The 27,622-nt window shown below is 41.9% G+C and overlaps 1 protein-coding gene across 2 annotated transcripts in view; it reads left to right on the top strand.

Moving 5' to 3' along the window:
- SATB2 (SATB homeobox 2) overlaps positions 1 to 27,622 on the top strand; it is a 131,818-nt gene that overhangs the window by 83,265 nt on the left and 20,931 nt on the right. The window contains exons 8-10 of one of the 2 annotated variants that reach the window (XM_079978303.1): positions 4,330 to 4,542; positions 9,517 to 9,672; positions 26,373 to 26,570. In XM_079978303.1, coding sequence (XP_079834429.1) covers positions 4,330 to 4,542; positions 9,517 to 9,672; positions 26,373 to 26,570 — 567 coding nt within the window. The remainder of the gene's footprint in view (positions 1 to 4,329; positions 4,543 to 9,516; positions 9,673 to 26,372; positions 26,571 to 27,622) is intronic. The other variant, XM_079978304.1, reaches the window with a different exon arrangement.

Raw genomic sequence — 27,622 nt, 5'->3', positions numbered from 1 at the left:
TCTCCTTTCTTGATCCCTTTAAAAATTTATGGTATATTGGCTGCTTTTCAGTCTTCAGGTACAGACTGATTTTAGGGACAAGTTGCATATTTTTATTCCAAAGGCCATCAATTTCAAGTTCCAAGTGCTTCAAGAACTGTTGAGGGGATACTAGTTGGATCTCATGATTTGTTCATTTTTAATTTGTCAGTAAGACTTAAATCGTTATCTCCTGTCACAGCTATTTGCCTCAGTTCTTCACGTTCCCTTCTTGAAAATGTTGGTCTCCATGTGGTTGTGAGCAGCTGCTGCAACAGTGATGTGGGATGAGCCCATGAAAAATCAGCTCCCACAATTCTGCTGTAATGTGTAAATTTATGCCATTAATGGTTCGATTGTGAGAACATTCTCTGTAACAACTGAAAGTGATAATATAAACTTATTATCACTTTTGGTTGTTGCAGAGAATGTTCTCACAGTTGAACCATTGATGATTATTTTGAGGTTTCGTTAGCAGGAGCAACTAAATCATTTGTTGCGAATACATTACATATTGTAAAATGTAAAGCCCCAAATACCTGGCATTTTGAAGACTCATTGTAAAAGTGTAGAATTCCAGATTTGCAAATCCTATATGTAGCACACTTAAAAAAATAATTCCCTCACCCTCATTTTTAAAACACTTTTTTTAAAAAACAGTCATGTTGAAGTTGGAAGGCAATTCCTGTCCAGATAGCTGGCTATTTTATGAGTTGTCTCCCTGAGATTAGATAAATATTTGAGAAACAAGGTATGGTTACAGGTTTAGGTCTATACAGTAGAATTTTGGGCAGTGATCCTTTGCCCAGTTTTTTATGTCTGATTATCTTAAACTTGCATAACTACATGCAGAATTGGACCTCTAGAGTTGCATGGCTATTACTGTATAATTCCCCCCCCCCTTAAGAAAATGCTCTGTTGATATGAGCTAATTTAGCCAATGGAATTTTATAGCAAATGTTGTGGGTTTTCGCCTCCTGCTTGTCCTCTGTAGCAGAAACATGCTTTGCAGAAATGAAAACAATCTCCAGCTATCTTCAGGCATTTCTCAAAAATAGCATCACTACAGTTTGTCTGGCTGGGCCAGTTCCCTTACCACACACCTGGTGTATATCACTTTAAAAATAAATTATGCCTCATTAAATTACAATTAAATGAAATCATGATCGTTTGTTTTTCTTGAAGGAAGATGCTTTGCATATTGAAAGCCTAATTTGTTGCAGGTGAGAAAAAGCTGAACAGATTATTTAGCATCACTTTATTTTTTTTTTGTAATTCCGATTGTTGATTAGTATTTGTATATACCATTTCAGAAATATATGAACATAAATGATAAGTGCTCTCATGATATTTTGTTTTACTGACTTCATTATCTATTTGCCATGGGTTAACAGCATAGTCTGTCAGTACAACCTATTTTCAACCTTGCAATGAAATAGATTTCATTTTTAAGACATTAATTTTGCATGGAAAAAATAGTCACATTCAACTATTTCCTAGTCTGAATCATCTTGGGGTTCTTCTGCACATCTTTCTTACTCTTGTAAATGTAACATGGGAAAGAGTTGAAAATAATAATAAAAACGGGAAAATGCTTCGACAATGCTGAACTGCTTTCATGGTCTTCTGATTCCACTGTATCCTTTAGGGAAAGTGGGCCATCATAGGATCCAGCAGGTCATTTATAGTTCTGAGCAGCCCTGACCTTTCCTCCAAACACCCCATTTCAGGTGCTTATGCTGGCTAGCTCTGGAAGTAGCTCCCACTTGATTGAATTGTATGACAAGCCTCTACTGCCGCAGAGCCTTCCTCCATCAACAGCTCCTCTCCACTGGCATAGCCGATGGAGAGGGACTCACTGTTCATCCTATCACACACATATACAGCAAATTTTGGAGGTTTGGATTGCTCCCTAAGCAAACCAATACTAATAAATAATTAAGTTTAAAATTATTTGCCATTTTCTTAAGTACGAATAAGGTGACCACTTATATAGCTCTGCCTCCCGAGACTAATAAAAATTGAAGGATTTCTGTTCTGACTCATTACCAGGACTGTTAACTAGGATATTACTCTTCATACCTGTGTCCTGGCCTCCAAAATGCTGTAGGCTACTTAGCCCTGTAAGTCCAGAAAAGATGGGTGGTGGTATCGTGTGCCATAACTCTGTAGGATGCTGTCCTAGCTTGAGAAACATAGAAAAGCATAGTAAAGAAGAGGCTGCACATATACTTTCTCTTTCCCTATTGGATTTAAAATACAAAAAAGGATACATAAGCAGTCATTGTTGAAAATATTGCCAGAGGGAGGATGCTAGATCATAAATAATTGCCCACCACTGAATTAGATCTGATTTTGATGATAAGTGAGATTAAGGAAAATATAAATTTTTTGGAGAATTGCTAGATTTTATTTAAACGAGCGGAGATAAGATTGTAAACAAGTGGGTAATTTGCTTGGAAAATTTTTTTTTGTAACGACGTAAGTGGGAGCGGGAGATGTGAGGGAGTCCAAAGAAGCGACGACGAAATTATGTTATGATATAAGAAATGTTGTTTAATATTTACACATGTGTATTCAAAAAACCTTAATAAATATGTATTAAAAAAAAAAAATATTGCCAGAGGGGAAGGTGTTGAGGATGGGAGTAGATTGCCCATGGAAGGGAGGATGAAGAATATTAGGAAAGCAGTGATTGGGTGTCTCTTGTCTGATCAATTATTTGCAAAGCTACTGTAGTTATTAACTAGGTATAGTGTGACTTTTTAGGAAGAAACTTCATAATTTTGTAGTAAACATAATCATCTGTTCTCCTAGGCAAAGACATAAAGCGTATGGTAGCACAAGTTTCAAAGCAATATTTGAAATTACTTAGTAATCAGTAATATTTGTATCCCAATTATTGTCAGGATGCTGTCAGTGGCTTCCGGCTGGTTGCCGTCCTTTTTTATTTCAATCTTTACAGAGAGAGGCTATAGAACCCAGCCTCTTGGATAATGGCGTTGTCCCAAGTGAATCCCCACCCCCCACCTCTCCCATTTCCTCATTCGTCATTCTCACTGTCTCCTCTATGGGTGCTGCTACGTGCCCTCTGCCTTTGAGCTCTTTGCTCTCCTACTTTTAGGGCTTGCCAGGTTCTGGGAGATGGAGGGTCTGGGGTGCTTTCTAATGACAATGTGTCAGCTGGGTGTTGTCCTGGCTCTCCCATGATTTCCCAGCTTTTCCTCTCATCTGCCTCTGAGATGCTACCTCCCTCAAACCCCTGTTGTAAATCTATACAGTGGTACCTCTGGTTACGAACCTAATTCGTTCTGGAGGTCCGTTTTTAACCTGAAACCATTCTTAACCTGAGGTACCACTTTAGTTAATGGGGCCTCCTGCTGCCGACGTGCTCCTGGCGCACAATTTCTGTTCTCATTCTGGGGCAAAGTTCTTAACCCGAGGTACTACTTCCAGGATAGCGGATTCTGTAACCCGAAGTGTTTGTAACTCGAGGTGTTTGTAACCCAAGGTACCACTGTACTATCTTCTTCTTCCTCTTGCCTGGAAGGGTCAGGATGGGGAGGGGGTCTCCACCATTCCTCCTCTGCCCGGTCCCTGACAATTGCTTAGGAACATCTTATGTCCAATGCCCTTGCTTGCTTTCTGTGGGCCTAACTACATGCTATACGAATAACTGAACCTCTGGCTTCTTTCATGTAAAAAAAAAGCTTGATGTATTTGATGAATATGGACATTGCCATATCTTGGCTTTCTAAATGAGGCAGCAAGCAATTTTCAAATTATTAATTTCTAAGATGAAGTATCTTGAGAATTTCTCATATTTGCAGCATTTTCTCCCATTAGAAAGAATTGACAGGTTTGCAGTGAATGAACTGTAACATCCAAACTCTGCCAAACATTTTTCTTCATAAGTCTCCTGTGCTGTTTAAATGTCTGAACTAAATTTACCAAACTTGGCAGATTCCTGAAGATGAACAGGGCTGCCAAGTGTTTCCAGCCTGAAGCAGTAAGAGTGAGAGCACTAATAGTTCTTAAAATAGTTTCAGGAGGCACCTGGCTATAATGGTAGTTTTACACTGACCCACCTGCCTCTTTGGCACCTTGTTGTTCAGGTTGATCTTAAATATATGATAGAATCTGAACAGAAATGCTCCTAAATAAACCACAGTCCCAAGAAAACAAGGTTTGTTTCTACAAAACATTCCCTGTGCTTTAACATCTTATGAAGGGTCTCAGCATTGCAACCTGGCTGGTTACAATAAACACATTTTTAAAAAGACTTGGCCTTTTTTTAATTTTTTGAACCAGGGATTGCTATCAGAGATTCTGCGTAAAGAAGAAGACCCTAGAACAGCTTCCCAGTCCCTCCTGGTAAATCTGAGGGCAATGCAGAATTTCCTCAACCTGCCTGAGACAGAACGAGATCGTATATATCAGGATGAGAGAGAGAGGAGTATGAACCCCAATGTGAGCATGGTGTCTTCAGCTGCCAGCAGTCCAAGTTCCTCCAGAACCCCCCAGGTAAGGTGCAACCCTATTATAATTGCTTTCACAATTGTCCCGTTATCCAGAAACAGACGGGCAGGCATCATTTGAGATGACCTGCTAGGATTTTCCCATCTGGTATTCAGTCCACTCGAGTGCTTCTTGGAAGCTTGATTTTTTAGGGTTTGGAGTTGAGCTAACAGGGTCATGTTATCTTCTGGCAATACTTTGTAGATGAAACTAGTTAGTATTTAATGCTGCAAATATAAAGAATGAGAATTCAGTGAACTACATGAAAGAATTCAAATGCGGGGCAGGTTGTGCACATCAACTGTGATTGAAAGCATCACAACACTGATGTGCATGTGGAGGCCCATGGAAATGAGGGTAACTCCAGTCTCTTCAGCCATAGAAAATGCTCCTCATACACATCTCCCCTGTATGCTTGAAGAGAACTAGGCAGTCACTGCATCCTCTGAACCGTATTGTAGCCTGTGAGCATCATAGCTTTTCCATTAAGTGTCTATGATTTTACTCCATGATTGTCATACTGATTGGAATGTCATCCAGTTCTTCTTCTAACTAATGACAAGCCAGGATTTAAGCAGTCAGCAGAGGCCCTTTTTTGAGTTATAATGAAGGATTTGTTGAGGTGACTGCAACCAGCTGGTAGCAAAATGCATTTAGAAAATACAGCTCATCGAGAACACAACAGCTAGATCGTTTACTGTGATTTGCCACAGCATTTGAGAGCTTTCACTGGACTTTAGTTGTTTTCTGGGCATAATTCAAAGTGAAGATGCTTTAATACCCTAAATGGTCCGCGTCCAGGGTTCCTAAAGGACTCTGTACCCCTGGTGGCACTTAACTTTGGGGGCCGCATGCTAGAGCCAAAAGTGGTGCGCAAGTCTAGGTACCCCAGAGCCTGGTGCACTGCTCCCCAAAGCAGAGGGTGGCTGAGAAGGACACAAGTGGCATGTGCTGGCCCTGGTTCCAGTGAATTTTATCTGCATCAGGGAAATAGATTCCATCAATATGCTTGTTGAAGGCAGCCCTTTTCCTGTGGCCTTGTTGGCCTAATCTCCATGCCAAATTGTGACCTACCTCTCTGCTGGCTTCACAGCAAGAGGGAAGCATTTTGTTTCCAACAGTCCCTCTGCCAGAGAAAAATCGCCTCCCTCCTCATTTCACTGATGCCTTAAGATCCTCATAGTACCTAACAAGAACAAGTTTCACAACTTTCAGGATGTTTTACAATTAAAAGAATATATATATGTTCTCAGCGCCTCCCTGCCTCCCACAATCCATGCCGGAGCGAGAGACAGGTACCGAGACAAACTGTGCGTGAAGCCCATTCACCCCTGTCCCTGGGGGGAATTTGCAAGGATAATTACCCTCAATCATCATTGTTTTTCCTTTGCCAACGATCTCCCGCTGTTGTGGGTGCTGCCTCCATTAAGGCAGAGCAGAACCGGAAGCCTAACTTCTGAGACCCTTCAATTCGTATTGTTATAATGAGGCTATTATTGGATTGTAATTGAAAACTTAAATTGTTTTATTATATGTGTGTGTGTGTGTGTGTGTGTGTGTATGCAAACTAGTATAATTGCTAAAAAAGCAGAGTGATTCTTTTTTAAAACAATCAGTTGTGTGTGTCATTGTAATTGTGAAAGGCCTGTGGCAATAAACAAAAAACATTTGCTTGTTGCTGGAAAGCTCTAGGATTAGTTCCCAGGCTGCCCTCCTTGGCAGAGCATGCCACAGAGAAGGTGCCACACCTGTATTAGTTCTTTCGCCTTAACTCTGAAAAAGGGGGCACCCTTGAAGGGTCTCAGAAGTTAATCTTAATATCTGAGAATATTCATGTGCGAATAAAGAGTCGATTGCATCCAAGGTAGCCAAGTGAAGGAACTCCTTCTTCTGCATTATCTGGAGGAGTGTACTGTATATAGAAGATAGCTCACCCAGGAAAAACATAATTTGTCAGCACTAGTAGTATACCTTAACTGAAACAGGGGGAAATTCCTAAGTTATAAAGTGCTATAAAATGCACATGTGATTTCTACCCAAGACTTGTCACTTAGAAGGGACATACTGATGCTAGGAGACTGCCTTCAAAATCAGCCAAAATGGGTAGACAAGAGAAAATGTATTACAAATTAATGACAAATTTGTTCTGTGCCAAAGTTAATCCTATATACAAAATGTTGTTTCCATAGATACCAATCTGTGATATGATTTTGCAGTGTGGTGGGTAATCTGAGAATGTATCAAGAAATACAGTAAATACCCCCATTGTATTCCCTGTTGTTTTAGTTGTTATCCTTAGTTTGTAGCTTTACATTGATAAACTATTATTTTGAGATGTGTCCTTAATATTACGTGGCCTGTGCCAAACTAATCCAGTAATAGAGTCCAGGGGTATTGAACATGAAAAGGTTTAAATGCTGCTTTCTTTATTCTGTGGTAAATTTATTTAGTTAATATCTATATTCTACACATTTATCTAGTTCTGTCATTTTTCTGTTTGAAGAAATGGCAACAAAACTTCCTGAAAACAGCATTTAAAAATTAACAATTATAAAAATACAAATCAAAAACTCATATAGAAACAAATGAAATAAAAAAGTTAAGTAGCAGCCCCACCAAACTCTTGTTTGCATACTGTGCCAGATTTTTTTCAAACACTAAGCTAAACCATGGCTTAGCACACACAAACTAATGTGCAGATTCTCTCAGAGTGAAGATCGTGGCCACTGTGCTCTTTGCCCAGTCCTGCTGCTGCTATCCTACCCAGCACTGAGCCATGTTTGCTATCGTGTTGCAGCTGAATCTGTCCCCCAGACAAACCACATGCAACAAATGAAGAAGAAGACTAGGCTTACAGCTCATGTAATGTACCATATTTTTTGCTCTATAAGACACACCAGACCACAAGACGCACCTAGTTTTTGGAGGAGGAAAACAAGAAAAAAATATTCTGAATCTCAGAAGCCAGAACAGCAAGAGCGATCGCTGCACAGTGAAAGCAGCAATCCCTCTTGCTGTTCTGGCTTCTGGGATAGCTGCACAGCCTGAATATGCTCCATAAGACGCACACACATTTCCCCTTACTTTTTAGGAGGGAAAAAGTGAGTCTTATAGAGCAAAAAATACGGTAATCCCAAACCAAACCATGGCATAGCCCTGGGTAGCTGCAGTATTCACTTTGGGAACTCATTCAGGGCATGTGGAAACTGGGTCGCAGTCTCTGTCAGAAAGAGAAATAAATAAAACATATTTGTATTGTCTTTTGAAAACTGAGCAGAGACCGGAAACCAGGCAGGCCTCTTTCAGGAGTTCATTCTATAATCTTGGTGTCACAACAAAGATTTGATCCTTATACCCACCCACTTTACTGCCGATGGTGGAATTACAATTATACTTCCAAAATTGCATGCATCTCCAAACTGAAGGAACACATCTTGCATTTTTCTAGGCAATATAGGTCTACCTCTGTTGAGACCTTTCCCCTCTGCTTTGATCTTGCAGAGGAAGGAACTGCAGTTGCATACTTCACAAAAAGTCAGAACATTTCCCCCTCTCAGCTGCTCACTGCTGAGCAGCTGATAGGTGGAAGAAGACCCAGAGGGCTGGATAAAATCTGGCTGTGTTCTGCATGTGGGCTGAGGGGAACATCTCTGGGTTAAACATACTATTTATATTCAGTACCTCCCTAAATCAGGCTGTTTTAAGGTGCCAGCATGGGAGAAATGACATTACAGTCTTTTTCTATATACACGTTAGCTTAATTTAATGTTTCAGTTCCATAAAAAGCTTGCTAGATTGGTGTCCTAGATTGCTGCTGTGTGCAGATAACTGCTGTTAGACAGAATAGCCTGTGCAATACAGTCATACCTCGGGTTGCGAACGCTGCGGGTTGCGTGTTTTCGGGTTATGGACGCATCGAACCCGGAAGTACCAGAACAGTTTATGCACATGCACAGAAGACCAAATTGCGTCATGTGCGTGCCAGATGCAGCGCTGTGGGTTGCGAACACGCCTCCCGCACGGATCACGTTTGCAACCCAAGATTCCACTATATAGGTTACTTGGCAGTTTCAGTGATGTATCTGACTTGTACTGCTGAAACTAGCAGCCAGTCTGAACAGGTTTTCTTCTGGTTTTGGGGTAATGACCTTTCCCCCTCCATTCCTAACTTGTTCTCTGATGGCTTAGTAAGTGGAAGTGCCAATATTCTCTGTTTATTGTCCTTCATTTGTCCCAGAAGTTGATTGGAAGTCATTCAATTAAAAGGAGTGCACTGGAATATGCAGAACTGCAATATGAGTTTAGGAGACCAAGGGCAGCACACCACACATACTGTGAAGCCTGGTGTTATGAATTTTTGTTCATTCTCACTGATTTCCTAGGTGAAATTAGGTGACTATCTGGGCAGCATAATGATGGGAAACCATACATACTCAAATGACATACATATAGCTTTAATAAAGGATGAGAGAGACTTGAGGGAGTGCATTAAATTGAGTAATAATTTATTATTTAGAGACCTCTATGCATTTACTCATTTTTTCTGGAAGAATTGGCTCTTCCTCCAAGGTATGCAGTTTTATGGGGAGAAAAAGCAAAAGTCCAAATACTCATGTATGTGTTATATTGTATTTTCTGGCTAGCCCCATCAAGTGACTGCCTGGGATTTAATTCTTCTGCTATATAACCTTTACGTTTTTTGGTATATGTGCTTCTATGTGTGTTGAGAGCGAGCGAGCTCTGTGTGTGAACAGAGGGAGGAAGGGAGGGAGAGGGAGAGAGGACTGTGAACGTCCTATAGGAATGCACTGCAATTATTTCCAATCACAATTAACCTGATTAGAATAATGGACAGGAAGTGTCCCTCTGTAGCTAATGCAGTTTGGCATCAGCTGACTGAAATCCTTTGATAATTTCTGCACAGATGGCTGGGCTGAAAGCAGCACTTTTTTAATTATTATTTTCATGGTCTCTCGGTAGGCCAAAACATCGACACCGACAACAGACCTCCCCATTAAGGTGGACGGAGCCAACATCAACATCACAGCTGCCATTTATGACGAGATCCAACAGGAGATGAAAAGGGCCAAGGTGTCTCAGGCTCTGTTTGCCAAAGTGGCTGCCAATAAAAGTCAGGTGAGTAGAGGGTTCTTTTTGAAAGAGCAGAGAAAGCTTCAAGGTTGAAATTGGACCCATCCCTCCCCCCATCATTAAAGTATATCGGTTGCAGCATTAGTAACAACATCAATGATCCCTGGAGAATCCATTGCACTTTGTCTTTTTGCTCCTAAATAATTTCTTTCTGCCTCTTTAAAGTGAATGGCTAGCAAAGACAAATCAGATTATCTTCCTTTAACTGAAAAGTAAAAAAAAAAGAAATGGGACCATAAACTGCTTCCCTGTCCTCCACCTGGTGCAGTAAATCAAGAACCCCTGAAATTATAGTGTTGTACACATTTAACAGATTTGATTCCTTAACAGTTGTTTGATTCCTTAAACAATTGTCTTATGGGAAGCCAACAGAAAACCACAGATTGATTGATCACTGTATTCCTTGTAGTTTTAAAAAATATGAAATGGAAGTATTATAAAATGCTGAAAGTAATTCTGTTACCATCATTCACAGAAATATTGAATTTATTCTAATGTGTTACATGGATTTGTATATGAGGAGGATCCAAATTTTTCTCATGCTCATTTTCTTCCTCCTCTTCTAAATCATCATGTCTCCTGTTGCACCACTTGTTTTCAGTGCAGCCTGTGGGCTAATGCTCACAGAAAAGGCAAGAGCCCAGGCACAATATGAAATACATAAAAGGAAAATGCCATGGAGCCCACTTACACTGTTAAATGAATAAAAATCTCATGTACCACATGGCAAAATATAATGAGACTGGAGCTGTTAAACGAATAAAGCTGTTAAAAGCATAATGCCACTTGGCACAACTACTGTGCATTTAACGGTTTTCCACTGTGTAATAAATGACATATGTGGTAAAAGTGCAGTAAATATAAAAACTGCACACAATTGATTTTGCAAACGTGCCCTTCGTCCTTGCCTGCATACAAATACCAAATACCAAATACCAAAGATTTGTGTGTGCAGTGTGGCCAGTCCTTAATCAGGACCCTTTTAGGACAAACTGAATTACCAGGCTCTTTCTGAGGTTTGGCTCCAAAAATGCCTGAAAGCTTCCTGTCATTTTACACAGAAGAGTCTTGAAATAGAAAGACTGTGAGCCACCCAAAATAATTTGGGTGGCTCACTAGCTTCCGTCTGTGCCAATTCGAATGTAGAAATTCCAAAGGAGCTGGCCACCATCTACTCTCTAGAGCTAGAATGCATTAAACGTTCTTGCTGTGAGCATATAGAAACTCCAGATAGAAAAAAAAGAAAAAAAAGCAGGAAGGGTTTAAAATGTGTGAAAGTGACATTTGCTGTGGCTGTGCCCAATAATACTTCATGCATAAGCATTTTTGAGCATGTGCTCCTTTTGTTTCACAGGTCTAGTAGGTAGCACTGATTACTCTGTGATGCCTTAATATTAACTGTTATCCTGAAGGCACTTGGACTTTCTGTTTACAGTAGGTATAGGAAATTTAGTCAGCGCTGGTAACCACATCAAAATAATATACTATGAGCTTGAAGTTGCTATTTAGTATAATTTGCATATCATGTGTACATTTTCATGAACATTTTCAAACCATAGCCGGTTGCCATGGTGCCTTTATTGTACAACTTGAGTTCTGGGGAGGCTAAGACAGAGTTTGAGAACCAGTGGCACTTCCACTTTCTTATAGGGTCATCATCAGCATCCATCTGTTAGCATAAAGTTTGTAACAACCATATATGGGTGAGAGAAATACTAATCTCTGGAAAATTGATAAGATCCAACTTAACGCAGAAGCATGTCTAAAAGTACCTAGTAAGCCTCTAAATAAATTCCTACTGACAGCCAGAACTCATAAGTACATAAGAACAGTCCTGGCGGATCAGAATGTGGTCTATCACGTCCAGTATCCTATTTTCAAATATGAGCAGCTGGATGCCCTAAGGGCACCAATAGGACCAGTTACTAGTAGCAACTGTCATGGTAACACACTAACTATATGGCTAGTCACTCTACCCAATTTTCTCACCCAACCAATTCTTGAGCAAAGCAGTTTCAAAACAATAGCTCCATATGGTGCTTCTACAGAGTGCATGTAAGCACTCATTCCAGACCATCTGATTTTGAGGGCTACACATGTCCTGTTCCTTCCAGATTCCATAGAAGATAGGTACCAAAGCAAGTGTTCTCCACTGCATCACATTTTGATTTTTTTTCAGAGCTAAAGTCAGTATTTGTTCTGGTACTTATCCCAAGATAATCACATAAAAGAAAAAGAATCACATAGAGCAGCAGTGGGGAATTGGTTCTGGCATGCAGGCTAGGCGCTGTGGTCTAAACCACTGAGCTTCTTGGGCTTGCTGATCAGAAGGTTGGTGGTTCAAATCTATGTGATGGGGTGAGCTGCTGTTGCTTTGTCCCAGCTCCTGCTAACCTAGCAGTTTGAAAGCATACCAGTCTGAGCAGATAAATAGGTACCACTGCAGCAGGAAGGTAAATGGCGTTTCTGTGTGCTCTGGCACAGTGTCCCGTTGCGCCAGAAGCAGTTTAGTCATGCTGGCCACATGACCCGGAAAGCTGTCTGTGGACAAACGTCAGCTCCCTCGGCCTGAAGTGAGATGAGCGCTGCACCCCATAGATGCTTTTGACTGGACTTAACTTTCCTGGGGTCCTTTACCTTCCAGGGGCCCTTTACCTTTACCTTACCTAGGTATCTATCTTTCCCACCATCTGTAGGCATGGCTGCCCATCTGTCTGTCACATGACTTGTTCCTTCCCACATGTTTTGAAATTAAACTGTGTAGGATGTATGGTATGGGACGCAGGTGGCGCTGTGGGTTAAAGCCTCAGCACCTAGGGCTTGCCGATCGAAAGGTCGGCGGTTCGAATCCCTGCGGCGGGGTGCGCTCCCGCTGCTCGGTCCCAGCGCCTGCCAACCTAGCAGTTCGAAAGCACCTCCGGGTGCAAGTAGATAAATAGGGACCGCTTACCAGCGGGAAGGTAAACGGCGTTTCCGTGTGCGGCTCTGGCTCTGGCTCTGGCTCTGGCCAGAGCAGCGATGTCACGCTGGCCACGTGACCCGGAAGTGTCTCCAGACAGCGCTGGCCCCTGGCCTCTTAAGTGAGATGGGCGCACAACCCCAGAGTCTGTCAAGACTGGCCCGTACGGGCAGGGGTACCTTTACCTTTACCTTTAGGATGTATGGTACTTTGAAACCCAGATAATAAGCTGATGGTTTGGGCTTCACAGCACCACACAGGGTTCCATGAAAGCACTGGTGACCAGCTCTACATGTATTCAACTCTTTCTCATTTTTGCCAGACATGCAGGGGCATGTGCAAATGGGAGGCCATGAAATAGGACTGAAATGCACATTCTGCTTTCTCTCTGGGTTATAATAGGATAACAACAAAGGTCTGCCACCAGATTGCGTGTGGCCACCATATGTTGCCTGGTGCAGAGCACATTGGGGGCTGATGCAAGGGGAGGAGGGGTCCAAGCGCGTGGCCAGAGGTGGATGCATAGCCTTCCCTTCTGGCCACGCATTTCCGGCAGGAAGCCAGGCACTCTCCCGGCCAATCAGGAGGTAAAACTTGGGCAGGTACTGGGACTGTCACCTTCCTTTGAAGGGGTGTGGTGCCTGGTGCCCAGCCTCTTGTCCTGCATGGATCTGATTGTCACTGGATCATCTGCCCTCCTGCCCCTTTTATATTTGCATGTGTGCTTCAGCCTGTTGGTGAGCAAGCTGAACTGTGTATGGGCATTGCTATGGATTACTCAGTTGCTGTATTTGGGGCCAAGGGGGAGTTTTACCTGCAGACAGATTGACCCATCTACAGGATTTTGCCTGCCTCATAGCAAACACCACAACTTGGGCATTTAAGGCAGTGGGTAGTATCCTTTAAAACCAGGGTACCCCGTTAAAGTGGCAGAGCTGTCTGGGAGCCCAAACAGGGGGCCATAGCATCCCTTCCGTGAGGAGGCACTGGCAGGAAAGTCACATTTGACCCATGTCCAGGGGCAACCTTCATGTCAGGGTCCACCCATCTCGGGTTCAACCTGCAGGTGGTTTGGTTGAAGGTGGATGCTTATCCAGTGCTTTTTGCCACTGGCTTACATATGAAAACAATAAATTTGTGGCCTAATTTAACCCAGCCAATGGTCTCCTGTGCCTTGTTTCTACTGTCAATCTCCATTGGCACACAGTGTTCCATATGTGCTGGGTCATGCAAATGGTTTGTTCCTTTCTAATTCAGGACATGGATGGATTTTAGCTGCACTGTATGCATATTTCATGTACAGAAGATCTGAGGAGGATAAAGCAGGGAGGGGGAGCTACAGCTGACTTTCAAAACTTGTGCTATAGCTTCAGAGGATTCTCATAACTTGCCATACAGTGGTACCTCGGGTTACATACGCTTCAGGTTACAGACTCCGCTAACCCAGAAATAGTGCTTCAGGTTAAGAACTTTGCTTCAGGATGAGAACAGAAATCGTGCTCCAGCGGCCCGGCAGCAGCAGGAGGCCCCATTAGCTAAAGTGGTGCTTCAGGTTAAGAACAGTTTCAGGTTAAGTACGGACCTCTGGAACGAATTAAGTACTAACCCGAGGTACCACTGTATTTCAAAAATCTGGACACAATGGGTGTTGAGCTTTTTTTTTTTTTTTTTTTGCAAAATCTCAAAAAAGAAAGGATAGGAAAAAGAGAGTTTTTGAGCTATTTTTAATGAAATTTGCCAAAATCTACACTTCCGACATGGACTGCCATGCATCTGGATTTTCCTGAACATTTCAGCGATTTTTGCTTGGAAGCTTTTTAAGAGGGCCAAATACCAGCTATGTCTGGGAAATTCCAGATGTATGGCAACCCTACTCATTCACTTGTTGATAGTCTCATCAAGTGTGCAGTTCCTTCTCAGCTACTGCTCTTGCCGTCAAAGAGTCTATCCACTAAATCACAGTGTGATGAAAACTTAAAACGGTTAGTCTCTTATGATGATTCATATCATGTGGCTATGGCTGTCATCTACATATTCAAGGAATAGTTTGGCAAAACTGGTGATTAAACTCCCACAAACATTACGGTAGAGAATGTTGCAGTTCAAAGGTAATAGGAATAATAGAGCAAAGCCAGCTTGTCAAGGTTTCATTAAGCTTCATGGCAGAACTTGCCATTATAGCCAGTTTTCTAGCCATTCAGGTTTCTTCACTGGGTTATTTTAAATAATAATGAGCTTTATTTTAATCAAGATTATTTTAATCAAGAAAAGAACAAGTTCAGAAACCTGGCTCATTTTCTACTGCTGTAGATTCCCAATCACATGAAGAGAGTTAATCACTACTGAACATTTGTTTTAAAGACCTTTGCATGGGTACAATTAGAAAGTAATCTTTATGTGGTTAATAGCATGATTTTAGTCTCTTTAAAAACATACATCACACATTGCCTTTTTTGTCACAGATGCTGACATTTTCTGCACTGAAGATATGGGTGAGGAAATATCCTTTTACATATCTTTGAGTAGAGATTTTTTTGAATCATTTCCACTAAAATCTCTTCATTTGCCTACTCACGTATTTGCTGGTATCCCTGCAAAATGTCAGTGCAGATACACTCAATTCCTTAAAAAAATAAGAATATGAAATGAACCAAGCTGCTGCTCAAGGCCAGTTAATTGACTTAGGTTACAATCCTAACTCCACTTATTTCTTTTTAAAATTATACCGTTTTTCACCATATAGGCCTCAAAGTGCCTTGTAACAATAAAATATACAATAGGCAAAATTTAAAACATTAATTAAATCTCTAAAAATAACATCTCAATAATGTAAAATTTCATTTTTATTTTTATTTTTAAATGTAGAACCATCTGAAAAGCTTTCAGGGGGCAAAAGCCTCCCGACCAGGCCTTTGAAACTCAGTAGGAATGTTGCCTAACTTTTTGTGAGAGGGAGTTCTATAGCAGGGGTTGGCAAGGTTTACCTTGCCTGGGGCGGTTCACTCCAGTGAAGATCCCTCTGTGGGCCAGATCGCGCACACGTGCGCCTGCCATTTCCGGCATCTGCGCAGACGCGATTTTCGGCACCACGGAAGCGAGTCCCCATGCCATGCTGGTTTAGTGCAGCACGTGGGGGCTTCGCCAAGCAGGTGGCTCAGTTTGGAGGCGGCTCGGGGGCCACTTAAACGATCCCTGTGGGCCACTTGTGGCTCATGGGCCTTAGGTTGCCGACCCTTGTTGACATGAGTTGTGATTCTGGCCCATAGGGAACCATTATTATTGCTCCCCTGACAATCTCACTGATTGATTTGGGGTGTACAGGGTAAATTGGTTGTTAAGGTATCCTGGGCCCAAGTGATTCAGGGCACTGTACACTAGTATAAGAACCTTAAACCTGGCTTGGTAGCAGACAAGAAGCCGGTGCAGGCCTTCTGACGCTAGTGTCATGTGTTGGTGTTTGTTTGTTCTCTGGAAGTAAGCTCCATTAAATTTATTAGGAGTTATTTTTGAGTAGACATGGTTAGGGTTAAGACACTTTCTTCCATGCAGATGTCAGTGCTTGAGCGGTGGTAAGTATAATTTCAATATAAATTACCCTGGACAGCTTATTCCCTGCTTCCATTATGAACATTAATACATGGATAGAACATTGTCAGTGGTCTTAAAATCAATGCCCTTCAGCTTTCTAATAACACAGCAGTTACTGTAATAAAATCTAGCTTTCTTCTGCCAATAATTCTAGCCTCAATGTGTTTGAACATACAAAGTTCAAATCATTTCTGTATCTCTCTTGTGCTACTTACATTAATATGTGAAATATATATTTTATCTAGAGGCATTTGTGATTCATATGAGCATCCTGATCAGTGCAGGTTTTACACCTTTCTTTCAAGCACCTCCTCTGCTGTCTGTTCCACTTGGTCAAAATTTGATGCGAAAAAGCTGTCAACCTAGCAGAGCACTTTTAGGATGCATGTGCTGAACAGTGTCCTTGAACCACCCGTCCTTTTTGTCTCAGCCTTTTTGGTGTCACTGGCAAAGTTTTGTGTTTTTTCTCTTTGATGCCTCCACAAATGCAGGAAGAGATACCTTTTATCGCTCCTCTTTCCTTAGTTCAGCAGAAAGACTTGGGTGGGGAGGTCTGTGTTAATGCCCACTGTACTACCTTTCCAAGCCCTGGATACTGGATCAAAGCAGGCATGACTTGTAGTCCTCAGCAGCATTTGGAGCAATGCCCTCACCTCACCAGCTTTTTGGCAACCCGTTTTGTGTTGTTGAAGACCCTTCTGGCTCACTGCACTTTAGCTGAAAGCAACGCACTGAGTTTCATCTACACCTACCCACAAAAATTTACCTTCCTTGGCTGATGCTTCAGGGCATAGCAGTGTATCCTCACAACCAAACAAGCTTAAGGGGAAAAAATATGGTACTTCTCACAAAGAAGTACCCACACAAAAAGAAGCAAAAGGAAACCTGTTCTTATTGTGCTTTTGCACCATGCACTTAATTCAAAAAGCAGGAAATCCCTATATTGGGACTGTGAACTATCGAGAGTTGATGAGAGCTGTGTGGGTTTGCCTGAATAACAATGGCATTTCCAGGACACAGAAAATGAATGTCTGGATATGCCCTAATACATAATGAATAAACCTACAAGGCAAGTGTACCTGATCCTATTCTGTTCACATGGAATATTTTGTGGAGTTTCTGTATGTATGAATCCTTTTAACAACCGTTTTGATAGCTTTTTTTGGTTGACCGCTACTGCTGACCTAAATATGACAGAAGTAAAAAGGTCAGCTGGCTAAACAGGATCAATGATAAGTATGGGAATGAGCTTCATTTCTTTCTTCATCTACCTCCCTTTTCCTCTAGGGGGTTCCTTGTACATCATGCCTGAAATGCTTTTGTTTATTGAGCAGCCAAATGTTTAGTTACTCTGCAGATTCTTTTGCTTTTTGCCCTGGGAAATACATTTGATTGGAGTTAGAGAGTTAGAGAAGTTTTAAAGTAGGACATCTATATGATACTTCCAAATTGCTAATGCTAATGCATCCACATTATTTAATACAGTTTAAGAGACTTGGTAGCATTCTTTATACAAAACTGCAAAACATAATTGCAAACTGAATTCCTTGCTACCATCACTACAGCCTTTCTTTACTGTACCTTGGGATCCCTTGGGATAAATACGGTTCAGGATAAGTGTTTTCGGGTTGCACTCCGTGGCGACCCGGAAGTAACGGAGTGCGTTACTTCCGGGTTTCGCCACTCGCGCATGTGCAGATGGTCAAAATGACATCATGCGTGGAAGCGGTGAAACGCAACCCGCGCACACGCAGACGCGTCTTACGTCCTGTTCAGGATGCGAACGGGGCTCCAAAACGGATCCTGATTGCATCCCAAGGTACCACTGTACAAGAGTCACAGCTCTTTATCTGTGGCAATTGTCTTTTCCTTTCCTTAGAATATTTGAATGAGATCATGGAGTCAGGTTTTGCTATCCACTGTTTTATTGTGTTTACATTAGTAACCCTGTTACACAGTGCCATTGTTTGTAATCAAAAACATATATATATTGTCAACATTAAAACAGATTACATATGACATGCTAGAACCCACACCCAACCTGTCATGATGGTTGATTATGCTTGCATCCCACTCTTTCTTAGGAAGGCTCAGAGAACCTTCAGTGGGTTTCTCAATGGTCTCCCACCCAGACACTGATTACAACTGCCCCTGCTTTCGCTCCGGCATCAGATGAGAGCCAGTGAGGTGTAGTGGTTAAGAGCGGTAGTCTCGTAATCTAGTGAACCAGGTTCGCATCTCCGCTCCTCCACTTGCAGTTGCTGGGTGACCTTGGGCTAGTCACACCTCTTTGAAGTCTCTCAGCCCCACTCACCTCACAGAGTGTTTGTTGTGGGGGAGGAAGGAAAAGGAGAATGTTAGCCGCTTTGAGACTCCTTCGGGTAGTGATAAAGCGGGATATCAAATCCAAACTCTTCTTCTTCTTCAGATGTTCTGTAATTTGATTCTACCCACTAAAAACCAGCCTGAATTAGGATGATTTTAAAATAGTGCTTCAGTATGTAGAAAATTAACCTGTCAATCATCTAATTAAATAATTCAATAAATTATTTGATTAGAAAAGGGTAAGCCTATTTAAAAAAAATCAAGCAGCCTATTTGATTTTTTTTCAAGACTATTTTAAAAAAATAAATATCAAATATCAAAATTGTGAGTTCTAGGCACTATCTTAGAAAAGAAATAGGGCAATCCTTTTTTTTTCCCAAATACATTTTTATTGAGGTTATGCACATAACAAACATACAAACAAATACAAAAGAAAAAATTATAACAAAAAAAAAAAAGCGTCAAGATATACAAGCCAACTTTTTCCTCTCTCTAACTATACAAAGATAGATTAATCTGGCTGTTTCACAAAACAGTAAACGATTAAAAAATAAATAAAAAATAGGGCAATCCTAAAGGGGGTCAGAGAGCAGGGGATCCACTGCTGCGCCTGAAGGGGTGCCAATTTGCACTGGCCAGGGTGGAAGGGATCAGATTTTCCCCTCCCTTTTCACTACACCAGATCCAGTATGACATAGCAGAGAGGTCTCAGGTTTGAGCCACTTGGTTTTTTGGGGGGAGGTGTCTGTGGGGCTAGTATCCTGCAGATCCTGTCCCAACCTTGCCCCAAACTCCCCATTTCAAGGCTTGACACTTCTTATAGGAGAACCACTAGGAGGACAGGCAGCTGCTTCAGCTCCTTTCCATTAGGCCAGGGAATGCGTCTGGTGGTAGAGGAATTAGGGGTTAGGCGTACACTCAAATCCTCCATTTTCTCATATACAGGAGTGCCTATTCTAATGTGCTACATGTGAAGCATCTAAAAAATTGTTTTCTCCTGTTCAAAACTTGTTTTTACTTGTGGGCAAATTTTATACAGATTTGATGGATGAATGATTCATATGAGTTTTCACCAGTCAATAAATCCCATTGAATGTAGTAGGTCTTCTGCACAGGCCTGGCCTGTAAGATTTCTTTAATCAGGTGACTGTCCTTTACTCAGGTGACAATGCTTCCAAAAGAAGCTTAGGTTTATACGTGGTGGGTGTTCAGAAGAAAAATATTGTTAGGAATGTGCTTTGCGTTTGTTTTGGAGGTCATAGTAGGTCCTTGGACAGGAAGCCGTTTCAGGGATGTTGTTTCAAGAAGTTGTAAGCCAAAGGGAGCAGAAAGCCTGTTTGGATACTGGAAGGCTATCCCAACCTAGGAACATTTATAGCTGGTGAACCAGCCTAAGCTGGGACTAAGAACTGCTAGCTACAGAAGCCGCTTGAGACTCCAGTAACTTGTTGGAATCCAGGAGTATACCCAGACTACAAACCTGTTCCTTCACGGAGAGGCAACCTCTCCCAGGACGGGTTGTGCACCTAATTCCTGGACACAGGAACCATCAGTCTGCAGCACTTCTGTCTTATCAGAATACAGCTCAGTTTATTAGCCCCCACATGACAGACACACAGCAATAGAGCACACTTTTTACAGCAATCTTGACGTTTGTTACTGGACTTATTTGCATAGGAGAGATGCTGAGTGACGGAACTGGGCCACTAAGGGATCAAGTATGTTTACGAGTGGGATGTCTAATAACAGCCTAATTCTATATACACTAAGGCCTCTCCTCCTTCCGGAGGGGAGGTGTTGTGAGCGGGAGGCGATTCCCACGTCATGCAGGGGGTGTTCTGCCCCCTGTCCCATTCACAAGGTTTGCTGCTCAAATGCAGCCACGCCAGCCATTCTGCCCATTGCGCTCACCTTTTCGCATCAAGTCACCCACCCACCACTCCCTTTAGGGCTTAGCTTTTCTCTTGACCTTGCTATGGACCTATGGTTTGTCTCCCAGGTTGCCCAGGGGGCCTGGTAGGAATTTTTTCCAACTGGCAAATTGGCACCGGCCTTTTGGTTTTTTTCCGCCTACTTCGTAGCAATTGTCACAACTTTCTTGGTATTTGGCAGTTAGGCATTGGAATGTGTTGTTGGTGTGTGGAAGGGCAAGGTGTGGCCATCGCCTACCCCTTCGATTTTGGGTATTCCATTAAAGGAATCTGGCGGTCGTGGATCCTGTCCGATGCCTGTGTGGCGGAGGGCCATGGCACGACCCTCGGTGACATCAGGGGAGAGCTTATAGTTGTATTAGCATCAACATGCTCCCCCCGACTGGTGGTTAACCCCTCTTCAGACTCACCCCTCTCCGAGTGGGTGGAGCCAAATCTTCCGTGGTCCAATGCCTAAGCTAATACCTTCTCACATGCTGTAATCAATAAAGTTGTGGCCTTTTCTTGCCCATTAACCTTATACACTGTGTCCACCAGTGGCGTAGCGTGGGGGTGCGGGGGGGGGGGCCCGGCCTCACCGGGCGCAACATCTGGGGTTAGGGCAAATCCACGGGTTAGGGGGTGCAAATCCACGGGTTAGGGGGCGCAAATTACTTGCCTTGCCCCGGGTGCTGACAACCCACGCTACGCCACTGGTGTCCACATGTCTTTATTCCACCAAGCGGGGATCGGGCCCTCGAATCACAACCTGTCTTTCCTAAAACAATGTCACCAGGAACATTAGCCGAAAGCCTGAAATCAACACGAATGCTTCCATTCCAGAAAAATTCTGTACTGTATCAGCATTTCCTTGCATGGAAGCAATTCTCTTGGAATGCTCAATAAAAACACACATGGACTCCCTCTGCTATCACCTCCCTGAATAATCCCCCCCCCAACAACTTGAGGGTTTAAACAAAAAGAAAAAGAAAAGAAAAGGGAGATTTATTTATTAATAATTCATGAGTTCTCATCGAACATGCACGAAGCAACGGTGCTATTCAATAGAGAATACTGTCATCTGTCACTGTTTTATTTGACATTTACACTTCTTTTTTTTGCTTGGTACTGCAAAACTTTCTTGGATGGCATGCTAAGATTATTTAAATAGAAAACAACAGCAGCAGCAGAGTGCACACACCTTCTTACCTGGTGGTTTCTGTTTGTTTGGGCATTTTGTATGTTGATGAGATGGGACTTGTGGTAGCATAGGGTTCTCTCAAATATTAGCCATGTTGAAAGCTAAAATCTGTTGTTCAGTGGAGCTGAATATATAGTCCTGGATGGATGAGTGAAAGACAGTTTGGGTAAATAGATGGAGGGCGAGGACAACAGTGACTAAAAGATTTGTTGTAGATAAGTGTACAAGTAGGCTGTGAAACAGAGAGAAAACAAGTAATAGCTGTTGTGAAAGAAACTGACACAAATGAATTGCCAGTGCTGATGCCAAATAAATATTTATAAATGGCATCAGAGGGAGGCCCAGTAGTATAAAATTGCAAGCATGAAGAGGGCATTTAGCACAATGACATTACGGAGTTAGGAAGGCTTAGCAATTTCTTGCTAATATTAGACTCATGAAAATCTTTCTGCTCTGTAGGTTAGTTATTATTTATAAAAATCGCAGAACCAGCTGATACATTTATAAGCTAATTATTGTAGCAGCTGGGTATACATGGTGCAATATGTCTGAGGCTGTGAAGTATCACAGATTTCTTGGGACCTGCTGTGGTGTGTGTGCCATAGGAGGCTAGATCCCTTAATCTGATCAGCCAAGCAAAGAGTTTCTGGGGAAACTGGATTAATATTTCCCTAAATAACAGGAATGTGATTCACCTTCAGAACTGAGCTCTGCTAAACATGCCATTAGCTTACGTCCACTGGGGAATTGAGACGTTCTCAGGTGACCTAAGGATGGGATCTTTGCCTGGTAGCTTCCCTTGCCAGAAATTAATTTGGTTTGCTCATATCTGCACACATGGTCACACTGCAGTCTAGTTTTCTCCTTAATAGCTCCACGGTCAAGACCTTGCAAGTTGCTTGGCAAATTGAGCACTATGCTTCCTAAAGACTAATGGCAGAGAGCACATAGACCATAATGACGCCTATTGTGTCAGGCTAAGTGACTGTAATGAGTGCAGATTATAGCACTGCTTATCAATCAAATGCAGCTGACTGTTGTGTGAGACATTCCAAGATCACAAGCAAAAATGGTAGCAGTAAGTTGTCACGGGTCTCTTTTCAAATGGAGCCTTCTCTTAATATAACTGCCTGCTCTGACAGATCAGTAGGTCTTTGGGTTTAGATCACTCAGAACGTTGACTTTGAACAGGTGTGGGATTTTACTCACCCTTTAAAAAGTTTCTTTAAGGTTGTAAGTCTCTCTTACAGTTTCCCTTGGGAAGTTTTAACCATACCTGCTTTAAACATTTGAAAGTGTGCAGTTGGAGACTTACTCTGATCAGTAAAATGGATGGAGAAATAGCAGCTTCTTCCCCCACCACAGATGGTTTATTTTACATTTCAAAAATTATTTCCTTCGTACTGCGGAACCCCTGAGAAAACACTTTAGAGCCAAGAATTTTGTTCTTGTTTGTTTGTTTTAAATTGTTATTATAAAGAGGTACACAGGATTTGGGGGTGTGGGCAAGAGAATATTGGTGGAAAATCAGCCATCACCTGATTCTATGGTTAGCAACATACCAACTAAAATACCAAATGCAGATATTTATTCCAAGCAAATAATTAGATATCTCCTTTTCATACCCCCCCCCCCCCGGCAGCTTATTGCAAGAAAAGATCGGGTCTGCACAAATGTGGCCTCTCACTTGTAAAAACAAGGCAGTGTTGTGTTACAGATTAGTTTATAAATCCCCAGTGGCTTCACAGTTCAGTGCCTACAGCTGCTGCAGATGGGCCTGGGTTTTTGTCTCTTCGCTGTGCTGCAGCCGGCAGTTGAAGGAGAAAATGGAATGATCAGGTTATTAACATGTAGGCCGTGAGGAAGAGGCTGCACAATGAGAACAGCTGGTGTTGCTGTCTTGGCTGATGCAGCGGAGATAATCAAATCTTGCCTCCCCCCCTTTCCTTTTCCTTTTCCTTTTTTTTTTTTGGTAAAGGCAGAAGACACAGTAGAGAGTTAGACAAACAACGATGTGATATCATATGAGGTCTCTTTAATAGCACCTTGCATCAGGTTGTTACACCAAATCTTTCAATTCCTTTTTTGGCTTGTGAAAAGCCTTTCTAGTCAGGTCCCTTCATACACAGTTTTGAAGAAAGACATATTTAACCTTAAGAAAACAAGATCCAGCTCGAAATATTAAATTGACACAACCCCATTGAAATTGCTCAGGCCCCATGGATTTTAACAGGATGGAGATATGGTTAGTTCAGTGTTTAGACAATCCAGAGAATCACTTGAGATGATGGGCTGTAGAACTGTCGAAATATTTTACTTAATGAAAGTTAGGAAATGCATGTTTTGTATGTTGCTTCATTATTATGTTGAATTTACTCTCATAAAGCCACAAGAAAGGGATGATTCAGTCATTGCTATGCAAGGTTGCCTACAGGTGTTAACAAAGATTTTTTTTTTGCATCAAAGTTTACAGATGTTCTGTGTATTTAAAAAACCATTCAATATAATTGCACTTTCTCTATACACGTAAGTGGATAAAGGTGAGAAAGTTTGTCACCTATTAACAAGTAGTGTCTTTCTGCCCTATGGGTTACATTAATCATTTCTTATAATGGTATTAGAGAGACAATGGGGTCAAACCGTTGCATTAGCAGCACCAAAGTGACCTCGATGGGGTACATGCCTGGGCAGTGTGTATGAAAGTCCTGGGCAGAAAACAATATCCTCCAACCTCACTGAAGTGGTCGAAAGGAAAACAGAGCAATACATTTGGCACCAACTTGGCTGAAGGAGTTGCTGGAAGGAGGCATACAAGGTTCCATCCAACCATCTTAGGGACTCTACTCCTTTGCCTTTTCTTCTCTTGAAGATATCCCACAAGGCAGTGGAGGTTTAGGATCAAAGTTTTCCTTCTCTTAGATGGGCTACCTTCCCAGATTGATGAACCCCACCTGCCCCTCACTTCCCTCTACAGCAGGCATAGGCAAACTTGGCCCTCCAGATGTTTGGGGACTACAACTCCCATGATCCCTAGCTAACAGGACCAGTGGTCAGGGATGATGGGAATTGTAGTCTCAAAACATCTGGAGGGCTGAATTTGCCTATGCCTGCTCTATAGCATATGCAGGAACTGCCTTCTTGACTGTTAGACCCTTAGTTGGTCTCGTCCTCTCAATCCACCAAAGCCTGTCTTCGCATGCAGAGGAAGTCTCTAACTCACTGAGGGTTTGAGACCCATCAGTTACTCTCGAAGCCATTCGCAGGGTGTCTCATGCTGACAGTTTCTAGGAGCCACAGGTGAAAGCTGAGTGCTGAGTAGGGACCAAAGGTGGACAAACTACCCCAAAAGGAGCCAGATGTGTCCTCCACCAGAGGTACTACCCCTCCCCTACACCTCATATAAGGGCATAGGCAGTAATCAAACTGTTGGTTATTATAGGGAGGTTCTGTTCATGATTTCCCAATAAAATACATGTAAATCCATCAAAAATTACAGTAGGTGAATCTGAGGTAGAGGTGGGAGTAGATTGCCTGGTTCAGTGTCTTCTAAGCTTTTTCTTCACTTAGATATGTAGGGGTTCCCAAGGAACTCTACAAAATATCCTGGCAATCATAGTTCCAGGCAACTTCCTAGATTCTTTAAAGAATTTGAATGCAGGGTCCACTGCTTTCCAGGTCTACTTCTTTTTTTCTAGTTATTGACCGTAACACAGGCATACTCTCCCTGTGTCTCTCCTTTGTGCTTTTCCAAACTGTTTGCAGGGCAGTAGGAGAAATTAGTTTGGTTCACTTTTGAATGTAATTCATCAAATTTGCCCTTCCTGAATCAATATGCAAGCAAAACGCACCTCTCCTTGGAAATTTGTACATTAATGAAATTTGCAATGCAGTTATCCGATAATAGAGTGCACATTGCAGGCAGCAATACATTCAGAGATGTTTATTAGGATAAATGCATATCATTTAAAAATAAAGAATACGAAATCACAAACTGATACAGAAATGGAGTGAACTTTAGATTGGAAAATGATAAAATGAGAAACCAAAATTGACAGAGTTGTTCATCCTTAGCTGTCTGTCTGGTAATGATCAGTACTGCATAGAATGCAGGTTTCCTCTCTGATTGTTTTAGGACTTTCTCTCAATGAGTCTCCCTTCTTGGATTCTGCCTGGGTGCCAAGTTCCCTCATATCAGTCCATGAAACCACAGATGCATGCAGACACACTCATAACTGGTGTAGTCAATATATATCATGTTTTTTTCTTCCTCATCTAGCACAAGGAAGATTTGTGTGAATGAGATTTCACACTGGGTGATTCAGTATCAGACATGCATGGAAGTGCCACAAGCTGCCTCTATTGTCCAGTAGGGCTCCCATCTGGGTCAAAACTGAAGCGTCCTGAACTATTAGAAAAAGGTCAAAATTTGCCATTAGCGAACATATCACAAGTGCACGATATGTATGTACTAGGTAACTTGGAAGATGTTATGCAGCAGGATTATAATTACCAAACTGGTGAATCAGTTTGTAATGATTCTGAGCACTATAATGTGAGCTATGCTAAATAGGTAGCAAGTATTGGAAGTGGCACGTGTGATAAATCATAGCAGCACAATAAAATAAGCAGTCCCTTCAACCATTATGTCGTTCACCAGTTTACTAATACTTAAAACGTCAGTTATTTTAACTTTCCACTGCAGGGTTGGCTGTGTGAGCTGCTCCGTTGGAAGGAAAATCCAAGTCCAGAGAACCGTACACTTTGGGAAAATCTGTGCACCATCCGGCGCTTCCTGAATCTTCCGCAGCATGAGAGGGATGTGATCTATGAAGAGGAATCCAGGCATCATCACAGTGAACGTATGCAGCATGTAGTCCAGCTTACCCCTGAGCCCGTGCAGGTCAGTGCTTTAACTGTCCATTTTAAAATGATTCTTTGTCCCACGTCAACTAGTAAAAGAATGAAAACGCAAATGGTTCCAGCATCTTCCAGATCTAGAAGCACAAAACTTCCAGTGTCTTTTTCAGTGAATAGATTCCTGGGTTGCCGTAGGGATCAAGATAGTGATGTTAGAAGCAGGTGTGATTGTGTATTCATGAGCCTGTGTTCTATTTCAAAGAGAGCTAGCTTGAGACTACAATATTTTAGAGTTATGTCTTTGCATTGGTACCTGGGTCGCTGTCCAGTGTCTTTTTTATGTATTCTTCTGGCACAATTCATTAGACTCATGATTAGAAAGTGGCACTGCTCCCTTTTATATTTTCAAATTCAGTTTCCAAGTTTTGAAATCACCATGCAGTAGGAGCAGGGTACGTGATGGGATGTGAAGAGGTTTGTCTTCCTCCTCTTCCTCCTCCTTTTTCTCTTTAAAGAAATGTTTTTTAAATTAAATTCTATGTTTTTCATACGTTTAAGGAAGGGTTGGTAAGGTGTCTGTTCCTTTAACCCATATTTAATCACAGATGGCTACTAAATAGAAATTTGATTTCAAATAAAAATTACCAGTCTTGAAAGTAGGCTCTAGTAACCAATGTAGGTAGTCTTTTGGCGCTAGTGTTTTTTTAATGGTTGACCTTGATAATTTAGCCTACTTTTGAAACTCTTCAAGCACATTACTTTTCTGCATAGTGTGTGTAGTTTCTAGTGACACGTTACACTGCATTGCAATGTGATGCATTTGTATTTGTCAGCAAGTTACAAAGCCTTGAATTAATTATTTATTACAATCAAAATATGAAAAATGAAGAAAAATAACTGGAACCAGCTGGCAGCTATAAATAGCAAAACTCTGGAGACTCTCCAACACAGTTGAAACATTCGATCTGTGTTTTGGGGATGCTGCACTTAAGGTATTGTTGTGCCTATCTGATAAGCCTCCTGTGTTCTGTTAACCTGATGCTAAATCGTGATATTGGTTTGGCAGTGACAATCTCTATTACACAATTAACCAGA

The sequence above is a fragment of the Podarcis cretensis genome, assembly GCF_951804945.1.
Source record: "Podarcis cretensis genome assembly, chromosome: 1".
Taxonomy (NCBI): domain Eukaryota; kingdom Metazoa; phylum Chordata; class Lepidosauria; order Squamata; family Lacertidae; genus Podarcis; species Podarcis cretensis.
The sequence above is the reverse complement of the archived record's forward strand: the minus strand, read 5'-3'. Positions and strand labels throughout refer to the sequence as shown.